Below are 21,230 nucleotides of genomic sequence, written 5' to 3' on the forward strand. Positions count from 1 at the left end.
CTGACACCAAAATCCAGCACCCACTACTCCCATGTCACCACTTTAAACTCCACAGGAGCTGCTCAAGTGGCCACCAGGAATGGCAGAGCACAGAGCCTGAGCCAGCCAGATGAGCAAGCACATCACCCAGATTCACTCCTGATTATTCAGAGAGTATAACCCTCAGGTATGCCTCAAAAGATATAATCTTTCCACATATAAATTATCCTGGAGCCAGTCTCCTCACACACAGTAACCTCTGGCTGGGGTATTCACAGAGAAAGGTGGAACTCAGTTAAAGTTCTCTCTTTCAAGGGAGTGCACCCTCTGAAGGGGATCCCTGCTTATGAACTAGGAGAGAAGATGGGAGAGGCAAAGAACAACATTTTGTTGCCAGTGGTCTCTCGCTGTGCACCAAGACAAGCAAAGCTTGGTGGGCCAGAGGGGAGAGAGCCCCAGGCAGGAGCAGGGTGCTCACCTGGGAGGCCTCTGCTCTGCTCTGGGGCCTCTCTGCTGACCTCACACACGCCCCACAGAGAGGTGGTGGAATCTCCCTCGCTGGGGATCTTCCAGAACTCTGCTGTGTGCTCTGGGATGACCCTGCTGAGCAGGAGGTGGGACCAGGTGAAGCTCTGTGGCTCCCTCCTCCTGACCCATCCTGGGGCTCTGTGAGCACACCTCAGCAGCACAGAGCTCAAGGCTCCATGACTGGTAAAGGGAGTGATTTCCAGTGGCTTCCATGAAGGGAGAGGAATTAAGATTTTTGACTCAGGAAGGAATTTACATGCTCAGAATCTACTTTAGCAAAGAGGCCTTTCTCTGTGAAACCCCCTGTCCATTCCTCCAACCATCTCCTGACTTCACCTGGAGTTCCTTCCAGTTCCTGAGGTGCAGACACCAAACCCAGACACACCACTGCCACCAGCAGCTGTCACACCCCCACCAAGCACAGCTGACACAGGAGCAGCCCTATTTCTGACTCCATCAATGACAGGGACACCCACTCTCAGAGCTGCCACTCATGGACTTTCCAGCACTGAAAGTGGCACACCAAGAAAAGAAACCTCCATCCCACAGATAAATGAAGAAAGAGCCACTTACCCACTTGTTCCAGGTCTCTGGGTCTGAGAGAAGCGCCAATCTGTGTTAGGCTGAGCTTGCTGCAAAGAAAAAGAAGAGTTTTAATACCTCCATTCTTGCCTTTGAAAATGAAAGGGAACTGATCCTGGATTATTTCAGTCTGGAATATCAGCATGTTCTGTCCAAGTGAAGCAAATCAATTAGAACAAAGAGAAAGCTCCCCCTCCCCCTTTCTTGAGTATTTCTGAAGCAGCATGAATACCAAAAAGCATGACAAAAACTGTTCAGAGAATAATCTTCCAAAGCAGCTCAGGAAACCAGGCTGTGAAAGAAATGAAGCATGAAATAAACTGATAAGGGCATGAATTCAGCAGGAGCAGTGGTACCACAGTAATGAGCTTGGAGGAGGAAGGGGGTGTGAGGGGGTGGCAGAGTTAATTGATACTGAGAAAGATGCTCTTAATACTCTAAGGTAAAATGGTAACAGACCTTCCCAATCTCTCCTTTTTCTGTCTTTAAAAAGGCCTGCCTGAGATCTTGCTTTCATGCATGGTATTTGAATGACTTTTCCTAGCTGTTGTGGCCTTGGAGCACTACAATATTTTTCTGTCCACAGAAAAAAGAATAAACTTCCGACAGCAAGAGGAAAAAGCCTTATTTGTTTAGGAGACACAATAACCTTCAGACACAGCAGCACACTTTGTAACCTCATTAATAAGCCCCCATATCACTCTCTGCCAGTGTTATTTTACAACCAGACAATGAACATTTTGTAAATAAGGAAGGACATGGAGCAAGCTTGTATATTCCTGTTTGAATCATGCCTTTGTAGAAAGCACTAAATAGCACAACTGTTTCTGTCAGGAAAACACACACACTTCCGAAAATCATGATCATCTTAATGAACTCCAGGGTGATGACATACTACCTGGAAAGGACAATGCTTCCCTCAGCTATTTTAGGAAGGAGCAGTTCATAGTCCATACATAGTGAAACATCAGTTTTATAGGATTATTCTGCTTGTACATGCAATTACTAAGGAAAAGTGAAGACGAGTAGAGCTGACCTAGATTTTTATTTAGTAGATGTGCTCTCACTAATTTCTCTGCAGCTTTGATGATACTCATGAAAGAAGATATTAGAATAAATTACTCCCCTAAAATAGATGCCCCACTGGTCCCCATGCTGCATGCAAATGAAGCTGTTGAAAGACTTGCCCTCCAGATTTCAGATATGCATTTTTGCACACACTGACACACAATACTGCACTAGATAAGCCCTTCCCAATATTTTGAATAGCCCTTCCATATTTTGAATTCCTGTTGTAATTACCATTTTCAAATTTAGGGCAGGCATTTGTGACACAAAATTGCTTTACTTTTTATATCCCGAAGTTATAAAAGCTCCAGCTAAACACAGTCACCTACATCTATATTTAGGCATCTGAGTACAAACAGCTCAAGTTTTCAAAGCTTGCCGCTCCTCAGCCTCTGCAAGCCCAAGGGCACATAAGGTCACCAGGATCTTTGTGAATAATGTCACTCCTGACATTTCAGTATTTTAGTGCTGAATACCGAATTCAGCTCCTCGCTCATCGTGAGCAAGCTGGAAAACAATCCCTTGCCAAGGCACAGTTAGTAATTAATAACACTTGGGGTTAAAGAAATGAGAAATTTCTACAAGGCATGTCTAAAACTGAGCAAAAGAAACACAGGCAGACTTTCCTTTCACATAACCTCCTCCGCACCACAGCTCATGTGCCATGTAGGAAAAATGGGTTAAACAGAACCAAGAAGTTAAACCCCCAGAAAACCTGTTCCTGACCACGCTAAGAATCACTTTAAATAGAAACAAGTATGAGCAGGGCCAAGGGGAAACTCTCCACTGCTACAAGCACAGAGTCTTTGATTCTATAACACTGCTCAGCCCCTTCCCCCACCTCCACCAAGCCAAGCCAAAACTTTCACCTGCCACCTCCCAGGAGATGACAGTGACACATGTTCCCTAAGGCCACTGTCTCAGGAGGAAGGACGGACAGAGAACAGCCAAGTGGCCTGGATATGCCAAACTGTTGCACTCAGCAGAGAGGACAGTAAGAAACAGCCATCTCTTACCCCATCGCAGGGACTCGCTAAGGTGCTGGTCACCTGCTCATAGGCAGCCACGGTCTCCGCAGTGCTAGAATGGCTGAAGGGCTTTACAAAGAGGAAATCGCTCTGCTCAGACATGGGCGAGAAACAAGAGGTGTAATTCTGTGCCTGCGAGGTCAAGCCCGCTCCTCCCACGTCCAGGTACTTGATGAAGCCATCTGGCTTCATCTGCCCTCGGAAATGGGAGGCGGGCTTGCGGCCAGCCCCGCGGCAGCAGCCTGCAAAGGTCCAGCTGGCACTGCCAGCTTTGAGACACCGGGCAGCCGCCAGCCCGAACATCACGCAGGACACGAGGGAGATGGACACCAAGGAGATGATGAGGTAAAGAGTTAGGTTGGTATCCTCGGAAGAAGGCTGGGGGAGGTCCAAGGACTTGGAGAAGTCCTGCACACTGTTTTCCTCCGGAGAAATGACTATTACCACGGAGGCCGAGAGGGACGGCGTGCCATTGTCCCTCACTTCGACCACCAGCCTGTGGGAATCTTCTGACTCCCTGAGAGCCTGTGCAACCCTTATCTCTCCAGAGCGGCGTTCCACTTGGAAAGGCAAAGCCTCAGCAGACTCCTGCAGCTGGTAGGACAGCCAGGCATTATGGCCACTGTCAGCATCAACTGCTACAATTTTAGTTACCAGATAGCCGGGCTCTGCCAAGGCCGGGATGGCTTGGTGGAAGGCAGAGCCCTTGGGGACAGACGGGTAGACAATGCTGGGAGCATTGTCATTCTCGTCCAGGACAAACACATGGACCACAGCAGTGCTGCTCAGAGCAGGAGACCCAGCATCCTTCACCTCCACAGGCACCTGGAACACCTTGTCCTGCTCGTAATCCAGAGCTCGCACGGTGTAGATGGTGCCATTGTCCTGATCGATTCGGAAGTAGGTTGAGATAGGAGCATCCTGCATCCCATTGTCCAGGATGGAGTAAGACAGCTTGGCATTGCTACCCTCATCAGGATCTGATGCTGACACTGAAAAGACAGAAGTTCCAGGGAGGGAGTTTTCCTGAACATGAGCTGTATCAAAAGGGCTGGAGAAATTCGGTGCGTTATCATTCACGTCAGCAATGCGGAGATAAAAGGTTTTTTGTGTGGCCCTCTGGGGGGACCCTGAATCCACAGCCCTCACTGTGATGTTGTATCCACTGGCCTTCTCCCGATCAAGGGGACCACTGGTGACCAGCGAGAAATGCTCTTTAAAAGATGACACTAGTTTAAAAGGGAGCTCTTTTGCTATCTGCAGACGGACCTGCCCGTTGTCACCCGAATCGCTGTCCTTCACACCAATGAGGGCAATCACCGTGCCTGGGGCTGCATCCTCCTGCACCGGGCTGGAGACGGAGGTCAGCACGATCTCCGGGCTGTTATCGTTGATATCAATTAATTCCACTCGCAGGTGACAGTGGCCTTCCATGGCTGGGGATCCCTTGTCCCTGGCTCGAACAGCAATCTCGTAAGCACTGGATTCCTCATAATCCAGAGGGGCTTTGGTTCTGATCTCCCCTGTCCGGGCATCTAAGGAGAACAGTTTGGTGAATTTACCAGGTGCATTATTGCTGGTTTTGAAAGAATATTCCACATCCCCGTTGGGACCTTCATCCAGGTCGGTGACATTCAGCTTGGTGACCAGAGTGCCCACTGGTACATTCTCCTCCAGAAGCACCTTGGATATGGGTGGGTCACAGACAGGAGGGTTGTCATTTGCATCCAAGACATGGATGGTAACCCTGGCAGTGCCAGATTTCACGGGATTCCCTCCATCCAGGGCTGTCAGTGTTAGATGATGAACAGGCACTTTCTCTCTATCCAGTGCTTTTTCAAGTACGATCTCGGGCATTTTAACACCATCTCCTCTCACGTTGATGCTCAGGGCAAAATGCTTGCTGGGGCTGAGCTCGTAGGTGGAGATGGAGTTGGAGCCCATGTCTGGGTCTTCTGCTACTTCCAAGGGGAGCCGAGTCCCAGGGTTGGCTACCTCAGTGATCTCCAACACCACCTCTGGCTTGGGGAACTGGGGCGCGTTGTCGTTCACGTCGAGGACGTCCACCTCAACACGGTGGAGCTGGAGGGGATTCTCCATGACGAGCTGGAGGTGCAGAGAGCACGTGGGGCTCTGCCCGCACAGTGCCTCCCGGTCCAGCCTGCTGTCCAGGAGCAGCACACCTGCCGCCAGGTCCACCTGGAAGTGCCGCTGCCCACCCTCGCTCACCAGGCGCAGGTTGCGGGCGGCCAGGCTCCGCACCTCCACCCCTAAGTCCTTGGCCAGGTCGCCCACAGAGAAGCCCGGCTCGCGATCCTCGGGCACGGAGTAGTGGAGCTGGGCGCAGCTGGGAGCCGGCAGGCAGGAGAGGACTGCGAGCAGCAGCGGGAGCTGCCATGGCAAACTCTGTCCCGCGAGCATCCCGTGCCGGGTGTGCGGACGGAGCAGCGCGGAGAGGAGCGGCGGCGGCTCCGCGCAGCCTCCTCCTCCTCCCCGCCCCCGCAGCCGGCCCCGGCAGCCGGAACCCCTGCGCCCCGGGGGGGTCCGAGCGGGTTGTGCAGGGAGGAAGCCGCCGCCGGAGCCGCCGGAGCCGGACGGGGAGGGATGGAGGAGGCGGGGGAGGGGGCGAGCGCAGCCCGGCCGGCTGAACCGCTTCTCGATACGCAAAGACACACAAAGTCGGCGAGCGGAGGGGATGGACCGAGTGACAGTTTTACGTCTCTCCACAGCCCCCTCCTCCTCCGCCTCCTCCTTTTTCTCTCCCTCCTCCTCCCCTTCTCCATCTCACCGCCTTCCCCAAAATACGCACGGCGTAGCCCTCCCCTTCCCCCGCTGCCGCCACTCCGCCCCCGCAGCGCCGGGAGGGCGCCGGGGACTCCCGGCAGCGGGGAACCCGCTCCGCCCCGCCCGGCTGCTGGCACCGGGCACCGGCGGACACCCCCCGCCCCCCCAAAGCCGGGCGGTTCGGTGCCGAGCCCCGCGAACACCGGGGCTGTGTTCAGGCTGCAGACCACACCCCCGAGCTCACCTCGCCGCACAGGGTGGGATCCGCGGAGGGTTTCACAAACATGAACTCGCTGATATCCGAGACCGGCGAAAAGCAGGAGCGGTAACGAGGGGCGGGGGGTGCCGTTGCTGTCACCTGCACGCCCATCACAGTGTCCCCTTTCTTAGGCTCATAGTGCAAGTGCCCAAAGATGTGGCTGGGAGGAGGCTGAAGCGTGTTCACGCTCTCCACGCAGCAGCCCTGGTTGGCAGGTGCAGAGCCCCGCCGGAGGCACCGAATGCCCAGCGCTGCCAGTGCCACCAGCGAGACGGTGGAGATGAGCACCAGGGACACAATCAGATAAAGCGTAATAGTGGGCAAGCCCCCACCATCAGCGGCCTGAGCCTCGGAGCCCTGCAGGGCCTCTGGACCCTTCTCCTCCACCAGCACCACCAGTGTGACAGCTGTGGAGAGCGGGGGCTCCCCGGCATCCCGGACCACCACCAGCAGCTCGTGCTCGGAGGCGTCCGTCTCCTGCAGAGCCCGCATGATCCGGACCTCCCCGGAACGCAGGGCCACGCTGAAAAGCCCCAGGTCTGTGGCTTCCACGAGGTGGTAGGATAGCCAGGCATTGCGCCCCGAGTCCGCATCTATTGCCACCACCTTGGTGATGAGGGCAGGAGGGACGATGGAGGGGGAAATTCGTAACTGAGTAGCAGAGTCCTCCCCAGCCCTGGGGAAATGCACCCGTGGGGCGTTGTCGTTCTGGTCCATTACAAAAACATGAACCAGTGTTCTGTTCCTCAGGGCCGGGGAGCCACCATCAGAGACCTCCACGTGGAACTGGAGATAGGTGGTTTGCTCATAGTCAAAAGGGAATTTGGCGGTGACCTGCCCATTCGTGGGATGTATCGAGAGGTAGCGAGTAGGATCCAGGCCTGGATCTGTCCCACCAGCTCGCAGAATGGAGTAGGACAGGCGGGAATTCTGCTCCGAGTCAGGGTCAGCAGCAGACACCGTAACCAGCACACTGCCCACTGGATTGTTTTCTGCCACCAGCACTTCATAGGATGCTTGCTCAAACTGGGGAGCGTTGTCATTGACATCTATCAGGGTGATCGGCAAGATGGTGTGGCGGGAGAGGGGGGGATTGCCCAGGTCCGAGGCAGAGACGGTGACGTTGTAGTAGGCAACATGCTCCCTGTCCAGGCGGGTGCTGGTGAGCAGTGAGTACTGGTGCTCGTAGTCCTTACGCAGCTGGAAGGGAAGATCTGGAGACACGTGACACAGGACCTTGCCCTGCTCGCCAGAGTCCCTGTCTCTGACGTGTATCACGGCCACCACTGTGCCTGGCAGTGCATCCTCGCTCAGTGTGCTTGAGAAGGAGGTAAGAATGACCTCAGGGGCGTTGTCGTTGACATCCGTGATTTCCACCACCACGCTGCAGTGCTCCTCCATCGTGGGTGACCCCATGTCCTTGGCCTCTACTTCGATCTCATACACTGTCGCCTCCTCGAAGTCCAGGTTGCCCTGGACACGAATCTCCCCAGTTTGCTCATCGATGGCAAAGATCTGGCGTAAGGCAGCTGAGTTGTGGCTACTGAGGGAGTAGCGGATGTCTCCATTGGGCCCTTCGTCCACATCCGTGGCATTTAACTTCACCACAAGGGTGCCCAGCGGCGAGTTCTCCACCAAGCGCGCTCCGTATGATGGTCTGTCAAAGACCGGGTGGTTGTCGTTGGCATCCAGGACCTGAATAGTGATGCGTATCTTGCTGGACTGTGGGGGAGAGCCCCCATCTTCAGCAGTCAGGACCAGGTAGTGGAAAGCTCTGAATTCCCGGTCCAGGGCCCGCTCCAGCACCAGCTCAGGGAACTTCCCACCATCAGTGCGGGCCTTCACGTTGAGGTTGAAGTTGTCATTGGCACTCAGGTGATAGGTCTGCAAGGTGTTGGTGCCCACGTCAGGGTCCTGGGCGGGCTGGATGGGGAAGCGGGCACCCAGAGACGCCAGCTCGTAGATGCGCAAGGAAACCTCATCGCTGGGGAACTCCGGGGGGTTGTCATTGATGTCCAGGATCTCCACCTCAATACGGTAAAACTCCACCGGGTTCTCGATGGCAAGTTTCAAGTGGAGGAAGCAGCGTGGGTTCTGCCCGCAGAGCTGCTCCCGGTCTATCCTCTCGCTGACCATAATAACACCGGTATTCACATTGACAGAGAAGTACTGGGAATCCGAATCCGACAGTACCTGCAGATTAGCTGCCGCCAGTTTAGCCACATCTGTGCCCAGGTCCTTGGCGATATTGCCCACAAAGGCACCCCGTGTGAGCTCCTCCGGGATGCTGTATCGGATCTGAGCAGATGAGCTGTGCAAGAACAAACAGAAGGAGAAGACACGCGGCAGCCCCAGGGACCGGCGCGCCTGCCCTGCCCTCGGCATCCTTGCCGGGTGGCCGGCCGGGGAGCGATGCCCTCGGCGCCGGGGGCCGCGCTCAGCGCTCGCCGCTCCCATTCATTGTTTGGGGCGGACGCGGCTCGACGGGGCGGGGGGAGCGCGGCCGCGCAGCCGCCCCGCCATTGGCTGCGGGCGCGGCGGCGCCGCTCCAATCGCCGCGCTCCTTCGGACCGCGCCGTCGGAGCGCCCGGCAGCGCCGGACCCGCCCCGGCAGCGCCGCTCACCTGGCCGCGGTCCCGCAGCGTGCCGGCGGCGGGCAGGAAAGCCCCGCTCTCCCTCGGCAGCGTGGCGGGGGTTGGGCAGGGCCGCAGGAAGGTGAAGTCGCTCCGCTCGGAGCCGGGGGAGAAGCAGGTGCTGTAGCACTGGGACGGGGAGTCGGTGGGTCGCAGCGTGACCTCCATGTACTTAAGGGTGCCGTCGGAGCTGAGCTGGAGCTTGGGGCTGGGGTGCTTGCAGAAGTCCCGGGAGGGCGACTCGCTGAGCCAGCAGCAGCAGTAGGGTGAGACGGCGGCACGGCCCCTGCGCCGGAGGCACCGGGCAGCTAGGAGGGTGACGGTGGCCAGTGCCACTGTGCTGATTGCTGCCAGAGCGATGATCAGGTAGAAGGTCAGGTCCGGCTTCTCCTTGGCCCCAGCCAGGAAATCCTGAGGCTTGAAGCTCTCTTCCAGGACTGCTTCCTCCAGGGCCACAGTGATGGTGGCAGTGGTGGAGAGCGGAGGGTCACCGTTGTCTGTCACCAGGACAACGAGCTGCTGCACCGCCATGTCGCTGTCCTGGAAGGCCCGCGCCGTCCGCACCTCCCCGGTGTACAGCGACACATGGAACAAGGAGGGGTCGGTGGACTGCGGCAACAGTCGGTACGAGAGCCAGGCATTGTGCCCAGCATCTGCATCCACTGCTGTCACCTTGGCCACCAGGTAGCCCGGCGGGGCAGACAGTGGGACCCTCTGGGGTGCCGGCACATCGCTGTCACTGGCAGGGTGCAGGATGGTGGGGGGGTGGTCATTCTGGTCCAGCACAAAGATGTAGACGGTAACATTGGCATAGAGAGGGGGGGACCCCGAGTCCCTCACGACCACAGACACTGGCAGAACTTGCAGCAGCTCGAAGTCAAAGGTGCGCTGAGCATAGAGGTTTCCATTGTCAGGGTTGATGTGGACAAAGGAAGAGATGGGGGCATCCTGCACTTGGCCACTCTCTATGGAGTAAACAAGCCGGGAATTAACCCCATCGTCAGGATCTGTGGCAGAGACGGTGCACAGCAGGGAGCCAGGCGGGTTGTTCTCCTGGAGAAAGGCATCGTAGGAGGGCTGTGAGAAGCGTGGGGGGTTGTCATTCACATCAGATATATTGAGGAGCAGCGTGAGTGTGGTGGTGAGGGCAGGAGAACCACCATCCTGAGCAATCAGCTCCACTGCGTACTGTGAGGTAGACTCTCGGTCCAGGCTCTTCTGGGTGACCAGGGAGAAGTGGTTCTGAAGGGACCTGATGGCAAAAGGCACATCGGGGGAGATCTCCAAACTCACATCCCCATTGGCCCCCGAGTCTCGGTCCCGCACATTGAAGAGCCCCACAACAGTCTCCGGTGGGGTGTCTTCTGGCACCGGATTCAACAGGGAGGTGAGCAGCACTTCCGGGGGATTGTCATTGGCATCCTCCACTTGTACCTGCAGCACACAATTGCCCTCCATCTCCGGGACCCCTCCGTCGTGGGCTCGCACATAGATCTCATAGAAACGTGATTCCTCAAAGTCCAGGGCCCCGCTCACCCGGACCTCGCCGGAGCGGGGATCCAGGGCGAAGAGCCTCCGCACGGAGTCGGAGGTGTGAACCCCGAAGGAGTACTGTGTCTCCCCATTGGGACCCTCATCGGGGTCAGACGCATTGACCCGCAGGAGCACAGCCCCCACAGGTGTGTTCTCCGGGACTTTCACCCTGTATGTGGTGCGGTCAAAGATGGGTGCATTGTCATTGACATCCAGGACCTGGACCGTTATCTGTGCCGTGCCCGAGCGTGCTGGGCTTCCCCCGTCCACGGCCGTCAGCACCAGCTGCACCTCCGGCTGCTCTTCCCGGTCCAGGGCACGCTCCAGCACTAGCTCCGGGAAGAGTTTGCCATCCGGCTGCTGCTTGACATCCAGGGAGAAGTGGGAGTTGGGGCTCAGCCGGTAGGAGCTCACAGCATTGGTGCCCACGTCGGGGTCCTGCGCGCTCTCCAGGGGGAAGCGCGCAGCCACCGTGGCAGACTCGGCGATGCGCAGGGTGCGGTGAGCGGTGGGGAAGCTCGGGGAGTTGTCATTCAGATCCAGGATCTCCACTTCCAGGCGGAAGAGCTGCAGGGGGTTCTCTGTCACCACCTGCACCGACAGCACGCAGCTGGCAGCTGCTCCGCACAGACGCTCGCGGTCCAGCCGCTGGCTCACCACCAGCGCGCCGCTGTCCAGGCGCACGGCGAAGTAGCGCAAGCTCTCCTCTGAGCCCAGGCGCAGCCTGCGACCTGGCAGCTCCTCCACCTTCAAGCCCAGGTCCCGGGCCACGTTCCCCACCACGGTTCCCAACTCTGACTCCTCAACTACCGAGTAGTGGATCTGCCCGGAGACCCAGCCCCAGCCGCAGAGCAAAAACAAACTCAGTACTTGCCATTTCCAGGCGGGTCGCTGGAGGCTGGCACTCTCCATGTCCGTGCGCATCCGGCCCGGGACACAGCAGGCACTGAGGAACTGCGAATAAATCCCTGAGTCTCTCTTGCACGGCTTAGAAAACAGCTCCGGGGCTCCGGCAGGCTGCGGCTCCAACTGTCAGCCTCCAAGCAGAGGGGGTGGGCTGGGGGAGGGGAACTGAATCACAGCCCCAGCGCGGAGGTGGGAGGGGGGGGTGGGGGAGAAGCAGATTTCCCCCCCTCGCTTCAGATCAGCGCCCAATTGGCCGAGAGCTCCATCCCCTCTCGGCCAGCAGTGGCTCCGGAGGTGCGGGAAGCAGGGGCCTGAGCCGGCAACAGCGGGGCTGCCACCCCCGGCCTCCCCTCTGCCAGCCTGACTCACTTGCTCCGACAGCTCGCTTTGCGTTCACAGGGAAACTGCACGTCCTGGCAGCCTGGAAGCAAGGTACAAGCCCTCCCTGTGTGCTCCCCCTCCACAATGGTGGCTTCACATCATGCCCACAGACAAAGGGCAGCTGTCATGAACGCAGGCCAAAGGACTTTTCATGCCCGATGAAAAGGTGCTTGTTAGAGCCCTGAGGTGCCAGGGGCTCTTCTCTCACCCCTCTTCTCCCCCTCAGCTACTGCTTTGGCTGCTGCCTGCACCCCATGATTGCCTCTCTGAGTGAGGCATCACTGCCACCGGTACCACCACTGGCCAGCAGACCTTGCACTGGGATGGGGACACCCACCCCTGCCAGCCCACCGTGGCAGTGACTGGCTCAAGGTGCAAAAGCAAAGGCAGGTGAGCCATTCAAAGCCAAAATACAATTGCTCCCAATGCACACCTGACTGGAAGCTACTTCCTCACCCTGGGGCAAGGAAGGGGTTAGCCTTCAGAGTACCCAAATCAGTGCAAACACACAGGGCCAGACAATAAAGCCACTAGATCACCACAGGATCACAACACCAGGTCAGGATCTCAGACTGGGAAGGAAGCCCAAGCCTCCCACCTGGCAGACACACACACTGAATACTCTGTGGCAGGTACAGCTTTGCAGTCTCCCGAGGGCAGAAGCAGGGGTCTTAGCCTCCCCAGGGGAGAGCACAGTAATTTCCTGCTCTCTCTGTCACAGATAATACTGGCAAGCTGCAGACTTTCAGCTCAGTTCACATCCCTGCAGAAGCCTTGTGCAGTCAGAGTCACAGAATAGCCCAGGTTGGAAGGGACCTTATAAATAATCTCATTCTGACCTCCTGCCGTGGGCAGGGACACCTTGCACTAGACCAGATTGCTCAGAGTTCAATCCAGCCCAGCCTTGGTCATTCTGACCTCCTGCCATGGGCAGGGACACCTTGCACTAGACCAGATTGCTCAGAGTTCAATCCAGCCCAGCCTTGAACACCTCCAGGGATGCGGCAGCCACAGCTTCTCTAGGCAGCCTGTACCAGTGCCTCACCACCCTCACAGCGAGGAATTTTTATACCTGTTATCTAATCTAAACCTTCTGTCAGTTTAAAACCATTCCCCCTTGTCCTGTCACTCCATGCTTGTGCAAGAAGTCCCTGTGTGCCTTCTGTCCTTGGTGCACTGAAGGCCACCCTGCCCGTCCCTGGGGTGCACACAGACCCTGGGGCTGGGGTCTGCAGCGGTGCGGCAGACAGGGATCAGAGCCTGCCTGGGATCCTGCCTGTCCCCACCACCCGGGCACCAGAGGGACCTGGGGAATAGGTGGGAGAGGCTCAGGGCCCGGCACGGGGGACGGCGATGGGGACAGCATCCCTCTGCCGCGAGCAGGGACGGTGAAGGTGCTGCAGTCCAGCGTCCTCCCTCCCGTCTGCAGCACCTCCCTGCCTATTCTAGGAGCCGTGAGGCGGGACCGCCCTGCTGCCAGTCAGGGAGAGACACCGGGAGGAACCCTGTGAATGGTGAGAACACTGCCCGGTCCCTCCTACCGCCGGCTCCAGAGGAGGGGGGAGGCGTCCTTAAAGAGACAATGCAGAAAAACACCGGACAAGGGATTCGCCAGCACACAGAGAAAAAAATTCCTTCTGGCACATACTCATTCCCCCACGGCTCCTGACGGTGCCACCAGCAGGAAGCCGTCACAGTAACCTTGGCTCTGGAATGTGCCCTGTCCCCATCCCAGGCTGAGCCCCAGACAGTACAGCTGGGTGACAGGGCATTCCACTGGCAGTACAGGGTGCTGCACCCCTGGGAAGGGGTTTGGTGCTGCTGCAGTGCCTCAGCAGAAGCCCCTGCAAAGCCCCCAAAGCCTGGGAGAAACCACTCAGTGCTCTGAGATGGCTCGGGCACCAAGGACCTGGAACAAGGGCTTTACACAGGGATCCTGCTGCTGTTTGGGCCTGTTAAAGCTTGGGATGGGGACATGGGACAAGGCAGGAAGGGTATGGGATGTCTAGGATGGAGAAGATGTTCCTTATTCCACAGGGTCAGAGCTCACTCTGTGGAAAGGCACCAAGGCAGACAGCCCAGGGATCATTGGAGACCCTGCAGGGCAGGATCCCTCATGGCAGGACACACCACCTGCTAGGGACTGGCCCAGCACCCTTCCCCCTGCATCCCTTTTGGAGGCTGGCTGTGTCCTGCAGAGCAAGGAGGTGTAAAGCATTTGCAGGCTTGACACAGTCCATTGTCACCACAAAGACTGCAAATTCAGGGCCCAGAGCCAGCCCAGCTGATTTCTCATTGCCAGTGCCTGTCCAGTGCAGTACTGGGGGGCAGGAGGGAGTCATGGCTGGGGCTCAGGCTTGCTGCCCTCCTTCCACCCCCACTCTCAAATCATTTATTGTCCTCACCCCCAAAGGCATCTTGTCAGGACATTTAGGTGGAGGGGACATCCCTGTCCCCAGCCACAGCACAGCCCACACAATGCAGAGGAGCACTTGCTCCTGCAGCTGCTGCAGCCATTCTCACCTGCCACAAATCAGAAGTGCTGAGTCTGAGCAGTGACGCAAGCAGGGGAAAAAATAAAAAGGCATAAAATAATTCTGAAAGGTTTCTGCCTCCATCTGTGATTTGGCCACACTGAGCAGGCAGCACACGCAGCCTCACACCCATGAACAGCTTCCGCTGCACCTCACTTCCTTCTGCTCTGAGGAACCAGTCACTCCTGCCCACTGCATCCCAGGAAGGACAAATTGCTAGCACCAACGACCTTGGAAATCCACCAGATCCACACTCCCCCTCCACTGGATCCAATACCTGGCCTCACCTCTGAAGATTTAAGTGTTCCTGTAATTGAAAGCTTTCAAATTAAGCAGCACAATTCTCATCGGGGGAGAAGCACAGAAGCTGCTGCCATGCACAAACGCCTTCCAGCCTGCAGTCAGGACATCAGGCATCACCCAGAGACAGCATATTACGAATCATGCAGAGCTTCTAATAGGGTTTTTGAACAACATCTGAGTGGAGGACTCACCACCCTGCTCAAAGTCCAGCTCAGCAGAACCCTGCAAGCAACGGAGGCAGTCTGCAATCCCACCCCCTGCCCCAAAGTGAACATCAGCACAGAACTTCCATGGAAATAAAACCGGAACCATTCACGAGACAAACATGAGGAACGGCACTGATGGGAAGGACTGCTCTGTGACCACAGTCTGTCAGAGGAACCATCCTCATCCTTCAGCTTTGCATGCTGCACTGTGAGAGGTGACACGCCGATCCCCAGCTCCCAACCCCATCTGCTCCCCAGCTCCCAGCCCCACCAAGTCACGACGCACAGAGATTACGTTCCCCCGCAGTACAAGTGCTCCCCTTGGCTCTCCTTTTGCACGACACGCCGATCCCCAGCTCCCAGCCCTATCTGCTCCCCAGCTCTCCAGCCCCACCAAGTCACGACGCACAGAGATTACGTTCCCCTGCAGTGCAAGTGCTCCCCTTGGCTCTCCTTTTGCAGAGGGAAGGAAATACCATTAACAACAAACTTCGTGCCAAGGATTAACAAGTGGTTTCAAGCTGACCTCAGCCTCCACCGGTTAGTCATGCAAGGCGTACCCAAAACTGCGTCAAAAAGACGTATGATTGCCAACATGAGCAAACTGACTCACTTGATCCTGCTCATCCTGCAAAAGTCATCAGCCCTCAGGATGGCTCATTTGACTCCAAAGAACACCTGTTCAGCTGTAGCTGAACTCTTTAGGGGCGTGGCACGACTGGATGTCCCTCCCAAGCCCAACACGCAACCACACGCGCACAGCACAAACGAACCATGGCTCTGCCCAGCGCTGGGACACGCCAAGGAGGGAGCTACATTACCTCGGCAGGTGTGGGCAGCCGGCTGGCAGTGCCCACAATCTGGTGGTACAGCCCTGGCTCACCATTCCTTATGGTGCCCTGGCGGCTCCCCAGGGGGCTGGAAGTGAAGGGCTTTTTACACAGGAGATCACTCTGGCGAGAGTCTGTGGTGAGATAGACCTGGTGGTAGAAGCTGGGTGGTGTGAAGCCACCCCTCACGGCATCAATGTGGTGGAAGGGCCCTGGTGTCCTGTACGTGGTACTCCTGGAGCTGTTGTACAGCTCCCTCGACTGCCTCCACTTGTAGCACTTGAAGATGCCCACGGACAACATGGTAATGAAGAAGGCTGCCGACACCAAAATCACAGCCAGGATGAGATAGAAAGTCACATGTCTCCTGGGATCATTGGCAGGTGCCACATCAGTGAGGTCAGTGAGCACCTCCTTGACCATCTCAGCCACAGAGATGGAGATGGTGGCACTGGTGGACAGCACAGGCTCCCCATGGTCTTTCAGCAGGATGACTAAGGTGTGCTCGGGAGCGTCATCCTCGCGGAGCTGGCGGGCCGTGAAGATCTCCCCGTTGTGCAGCCCAACCGAGAAGAGGCTGGGGTCAGTGGCCTGCAACAGGGTGTAGGAGATCCAGGCATTGTACCCTGCATCCGCATCCACCGCCACCACCTTGGTGACCATGTGGCCAGCGGGAGTGCCTGGTGCCACCACATCGGTGTAGGTGGCGGTGGTGTTGGGCTGAGGGTACAGCACCATTGGGGCATTGTCATTGAGGTCAGTGACAAACACACTGACCGAGACATTAGTGGCCAGGGGTGGAAAGCCGCCGTCCTGGATCTGCACCATCATGTTGAACTCCACCTGGTCCTCGTGGTCCAGGGAGGTGAGCAGGTAGAGGGTGCCATTCTCCCGGTTGATGGAGAAGAGGTGGCCAAAAGTGGTGTCACCCTGCAAAAGGGTATAGGAGAGGTGGGCATTGCGCCCGAGGTCCGGATCCGTGGCACTCACGTTAAGGATGGGGATGCCAGGCATGTTGTTCTCCAGAACATAGACATCATAGGAGTCCTGGGACGACCTGGGAGCGTTGTCATTGACATCTGACACCTGCACCAGGATGTGTTTTACTGCAGACAAGGGTGGTGAGCCCGAGTCCTTGGCTGTGACAGTGATGTTGTACTCTGCTGCCTTTTCCCGGTCCAGAGCTCCTTCTGTTTTCAATGTGTAGTAATTTTTGAGGGAGGAGCTGAGCATGAACGGGATCCCAGGGGAAATAAAACAGTTCACCAGGCCATTGTCATGGGAGTCCAAGTCTGTTACACTCAGCAGAGCTACGACCGTCCCTGGGGCTGCATCTTCAGGCACAGGGCTGTACACAGAAGTCACTGTCACCTCTGGAGCATTGTCATTCACGTCCACGACTTCCACCAGCACTTTGCAATGAGCCACACCAGGAACGGCTCCCTTGTCTTTAGCCTGTAAGTAAATCTCATACAACTTTGTTTCCTCATAGTCCAGCTGTCCCTTGACCCTCAACTCCCCTGTGGCTGAGTCCAGAGCAAAAAGTTCTCGTACCTTGGCAGGGGTGTGGCTGCTGAAGGTGTAGATGATGTCTCCATTGGGCCCATCATCCAGGTCGTATGCACTGATCCTGGCGACCAGGGTACCGCTGGGCGTGTTCTCCCTCACACTCGCCTTATAGGTGGACTGGTTGAAGACCGGGGCATTATCGTTGGCATCTACAACGTCAATGTGGATCTGCACCTGGGCCGACCGTGGCGGGCTGCCTCCATCCAGCGCAGTCAAGACCAAATTCAGCTCCCTTTGCTCCTCCCTGTCCAGCTCCTTCTCTAACACCAGTTCCGCGTACTTGCTGCCATCCACCCTCGTCTGCACATCGAGCGCAAAGTTCGGGTTGGCGCTGAGCTGGTAGGTCTGCAAAGAGTTAATTCCCACATCGGGATCTTGCGCGCTCTCTAGCGGGAAGCGCGCTCCGGCAGCCACGGACTCACTGATTTCCAGCCGCGCCTGGCTGCTGGGAAAAACCGGGTCGTTGTCATTGATGTCCTGGATCTCTACGGTGCCGCTGTACAGCTCGAGCGGGTTTTCCACCACGATCTCAAAGCCGAGGGAGCAGGGAGAGAGCGCGCCGCAAAGCTCCTCCCGGTCTATCCTCTCGTTCACCAGCAGCGCCCCGCTCGTCAGATCCACCCCGAAGTACTTCTTGTTGCCGCCGGACACCACCCGCAACCGGCGCCCCGGCAGCCGCCCGAGGTCCAGCGCCAGGTCGGCTACCACGTTCCCCACCGCGGAGCCCCTCCGCGCCTCCTCGGGGATCGCATAGCGAATGGCGGCGGAAACCCAGTCGGAAACGCCGAACAAAAGCAAGAGGCTCAGTACCTGCCCCGTCGTCACCCCGCGGCTCCTCACAGCAACGCCGTTCATCGCACAGGACGGCCGCGCTCTCCGCCTCGCCCCCCGCCCCGGCTAGAAACTCTCAGCTCGCCCCGTCATGCCGCTGCCCAGCGGCCCCGGGAAGCGGCGGCGGGGAGCCGGGCATTGCTCGGCGGGCTCGGCCGTGACTCACTCGCAGAGTCTCTCTGAGACCGTCTGCGCCTCATCCCGGCTCCGAGCGGGGCCGGGCCGCCAGTTCCCCCCCGCTCCATCATTGGCCGACAGCGGCGCTCAGAGTCCCGGCCAATAACTGCACAGAGCGCCCGAGCCGCAGCGAGCGCGCCCACCCCGGCCCGGGGACAGCGGGGCTCGAGCGGGCAGGGCCCGCAGGGAGAGCACAGCCCTGCGAGAAACCCCGCTGCAGAAACAGCCGGGCGGGGGCAGCGCCGGCAGAGGCAGGGTAGATCCGGCACAGGGACTGCGTGTGCGGGAAAAGTCGGCAGAGTGACGCCAAAAGGGGAGATACGGAGACGTGGGGTGTTTGGGGTGTGTGAGTCCCGGGAACACCTCGCTGGAATGAGGCAGCGGGAGTAAGAAAGGGAGGTGGAGAGGGCGGGAGGATGAGTGGGGAGGGTCCTGCGGGATACGCAGGGTGCCAGGGAGAGCCGGGACCGGCACGATGCGCCAGCTCCCAGTGTTTCTCAGGACCTTCAGGATGCCGATCCTCCCACCCAAAAGCTTGGCCAGCCCCTTTACGGGGAGGAAGCCCCTTTCAAGGCGTCTGCACGTCGCTGCTCAGTACGCCACCAAAGCAGCGTGGCCGGCAAAGCGACACTGATTTCGTGCTGCCGTGTTATGAGCAGCTCCTCCGGCCGCAACACAAGCTCTCGCCGCGGGGCGGCTCCCGCCGCTGCATTTTCAGAAGCATCACCCCTCCTGCGGGATCCCCACTGCCACCACCATCCCAGCAGGCGTCTATCCCCGACAAACCGCAGAAATCTCGGTTTAATATGCTCTCCTGCTCTGGCCGGTACTTTGCTCCCCCAGCCACACTCAGGGCAATGAAGCTCTGCGACCTGTGGTGCAGGCTCAGCGGAGTGAGAACGGATCCCGTTCCCACGCACCAACAGCCTGGCAGGTCACAGCACCGGCAGTGCCTGGTCCAAAACCTGCCTTTGGGCTGTTGTTGCTGTCATCAACAACTCGTGCTACGTCGGGTTTTCCGACTTTTCCGAATTTTTACGAACATATAAGGATAAAATTACCGAAATTCCGGCATTTGTTGTCTGTAGCCTGCAGAACCACTCAGCTGCCACGGGGTAATGAAAAGGGGACGAGGATGCTTGGTAAGGGAGAGTCGGGAACCCTGTGGAAACCCAGCTGTGACACAGCTCCCAGGTGCCATCCCACAACCGACACTGACATGGAAGGCAAAAACCGGACTGGAAATCGGCGCCCATGCGTTCATTCACTTACGGAGGCTCCCAAAGCCTTGCAGAACTGGCTCGGAAACTTGCGGCGGGTTGTTAACCCGCTAATTGTGGGGGGGCTGAGCTCCTAGGGGCTGCAAGCCACCCGCACCAGCGCTGGACAGAGACATTCGCCAGAGCGAGAGGGATCTCGACTCTGCCTGTCCTGCCCCGCACAATCCTAAAAGCTGCCGTGAGCACAGGGGATCCACCCAGAGACGCGGTAGTTCGGCGCTTGCATGAACAGTCAGCACTATCAAAGAGTCGGCGCAATCTGTCCTATCTACATGCTCAGCTATTTCCTTTTCTCCTGATTAATCGCTGCCAAAAGATAAAGTTTATCAGCGCTATTTATCATTCTTATCACCTGTCCACAGAACGTGATAAAAGTTCACATAGCGTTCACATGTGATAGGGTTTCACACAAATAAAATAAAATGAGTCATCTAACGTTCACAAAGCACTTATTTTCTCTTAGAAAACCAAATCCCAATTTTCTTTCTTTTTTACATATAATCTAAAACCAAGAAAATCCACAGCTCTCTTCTATCTAAATCTTGAGATAGTCTTCAGCGACTTATTTCCCTGAAATAAACTCTGATTCCTTTTCCCAACACTCTAAGTTCTGAATCCTTTTTCCAATCACTGCCCATTTTAGGTTTTTCCTACACGAGATTTCTCAACGTGGGGACCACAGTTCTCAAGTAATTTCCCTCCCTACGTATGACTGCACACACCACCCGTACCAGAGTACCTTCTCCGTTTAATCCCAGCAGCAGTGGGATGGCCAAGCAGCGGAGAGATGAGTAGAAAAGAGATTTTAGGAAAGGCATGAAAGACAGAACATTTCCATCTACCGTATACCGATTAATCTGCAGACACTACATCTCCTCCACCTTGATGGGAAGCCTGAATATTGCAGACGACGCTTCAGAGCTCCTGAAAGCGCCGCTTTGAGGGAGAGAAATGAAAAAGTACAACAGCCAAGGGAGAAGACTCCTTCCCCTGCACCAGGAATTCCTCCAGGGACGGGTTCAAGCCACCTCCCAGCCTGAGCTGCTCACATCGGCATTTTCCCCGACTCCACTCCAGGGAAGCCGGTGGCAGCGGGGAACAAAAAAGCTCCTTCTACTCGATGCCAGGCTTGGAGCTGCCCTGAAGCATCAGCTCCGACTCTACAGAAGGAGGGGAAAAGTTGAGTTACGGGTGCACACAACACCTTCTGTCAAAGGGGTTCTGCGCTTAAGAACCGAGCTTGCCAGAAAAGGAGAGAACGCCAGCGTAGCAGCCCCCACTGAGTAAACACTCCGCGATGGATCACACATCCTTATCACATGAAAGGGTCAAATGCGGCTGAGACAATTAGTGGTCACTAGACCCAGGCGAAAAGGTTGTCTCAGCTCCAGGCTCCACGGCACTTTTACGCTCACGCTCCACCCCGAGTCCACCTCACCACTCCAGTTCGGTAAAACTGGCAGCTGTCTGTCCTTCTCCAGGACAGACAGAAGTACTGACAACATTTGCATCGCTCCTCGCAGAAAACCAGCAATTTGAGAATAAGACTTGGCAGGTCAAAAGAATGAGCCAAGATCTCAAGTACAGCCCCACTCACTTACACTCGCACGCCCCTGAGCTAGTGAGCAGTGCAGATCTGCCAGTTCCCCACTGACCACCCACAGCAGAGCAGAGGAAAACAAGATTCACAAAAATTCACAGAGAAGGACCGCAGGACAGAAGCTCACCTGTTGCATCGCTCCTCGCAGAAAATCAGCAATTTGCGAATAAGACTTGGCAGGTCAAAAGGATGAGCCAAGATCTCACGTACACCCCCACG

General features: G+C 56.9%; 1 protein-coding gene across 8 annotated transcripts in view; it reads right to left on the minus strand.

The window, feature by feature from the left end:
* The window catches only part of LOC120499183 (protocadherin gamma-A4-like), a 48,683-nt gene that overhangs the window by 19,868 nt on the left and 7,585 nt on the right, over positions 1 to 21,230 (minus strand). For 2 of the 8 annotated variants that reach the window (XM_039702710.1, XM_039702709.1), the window contains exons 1-2: positions 6,214 to 8,789; positions 1,081 to 1,139 (exon numbers count right to left, since the gene is read on the minus strand). In XM_039702710.1, the coding sequence (XP_039558644.1) occupies positions 1,081 to 1,139; positions 6,214 to 8,685 (2,531 nt within the window). In that variant the 5' untranslated portion in view covers positions 8,686 to 8,789. Of the gene's footprint in view, positions 1 to 1,080; positions 1,140 to 3,173; positions 6,187 to 6,213; positions 8,790 to 11,268; positions 12,527 to 14,709; positions 14,959 to 15,545; positions 20,007 to 21,230 lie in introns of those variants that run through there. The other 6 variants (XM_039702711.1, XM_039702715.1, XM_039702714.1 and 3 more) reach the window with 6 other exon arrangements.

Source organism: Passer montanus, unplaced genomic scaffold (assembly GCF_014805655.1).
Source record: "Passer montanus isolate IOZ18808 unplaced genomic scaffold, ASM1480565v1 scaffold159, whole genome shotgun sequence".
In the NCBI taxonomy this organism is placed as follows: Eukaryota; Metazoa; Chordata; class Aves; order Passeriformes; family Passeridae; genus Passer; species Passer montanus.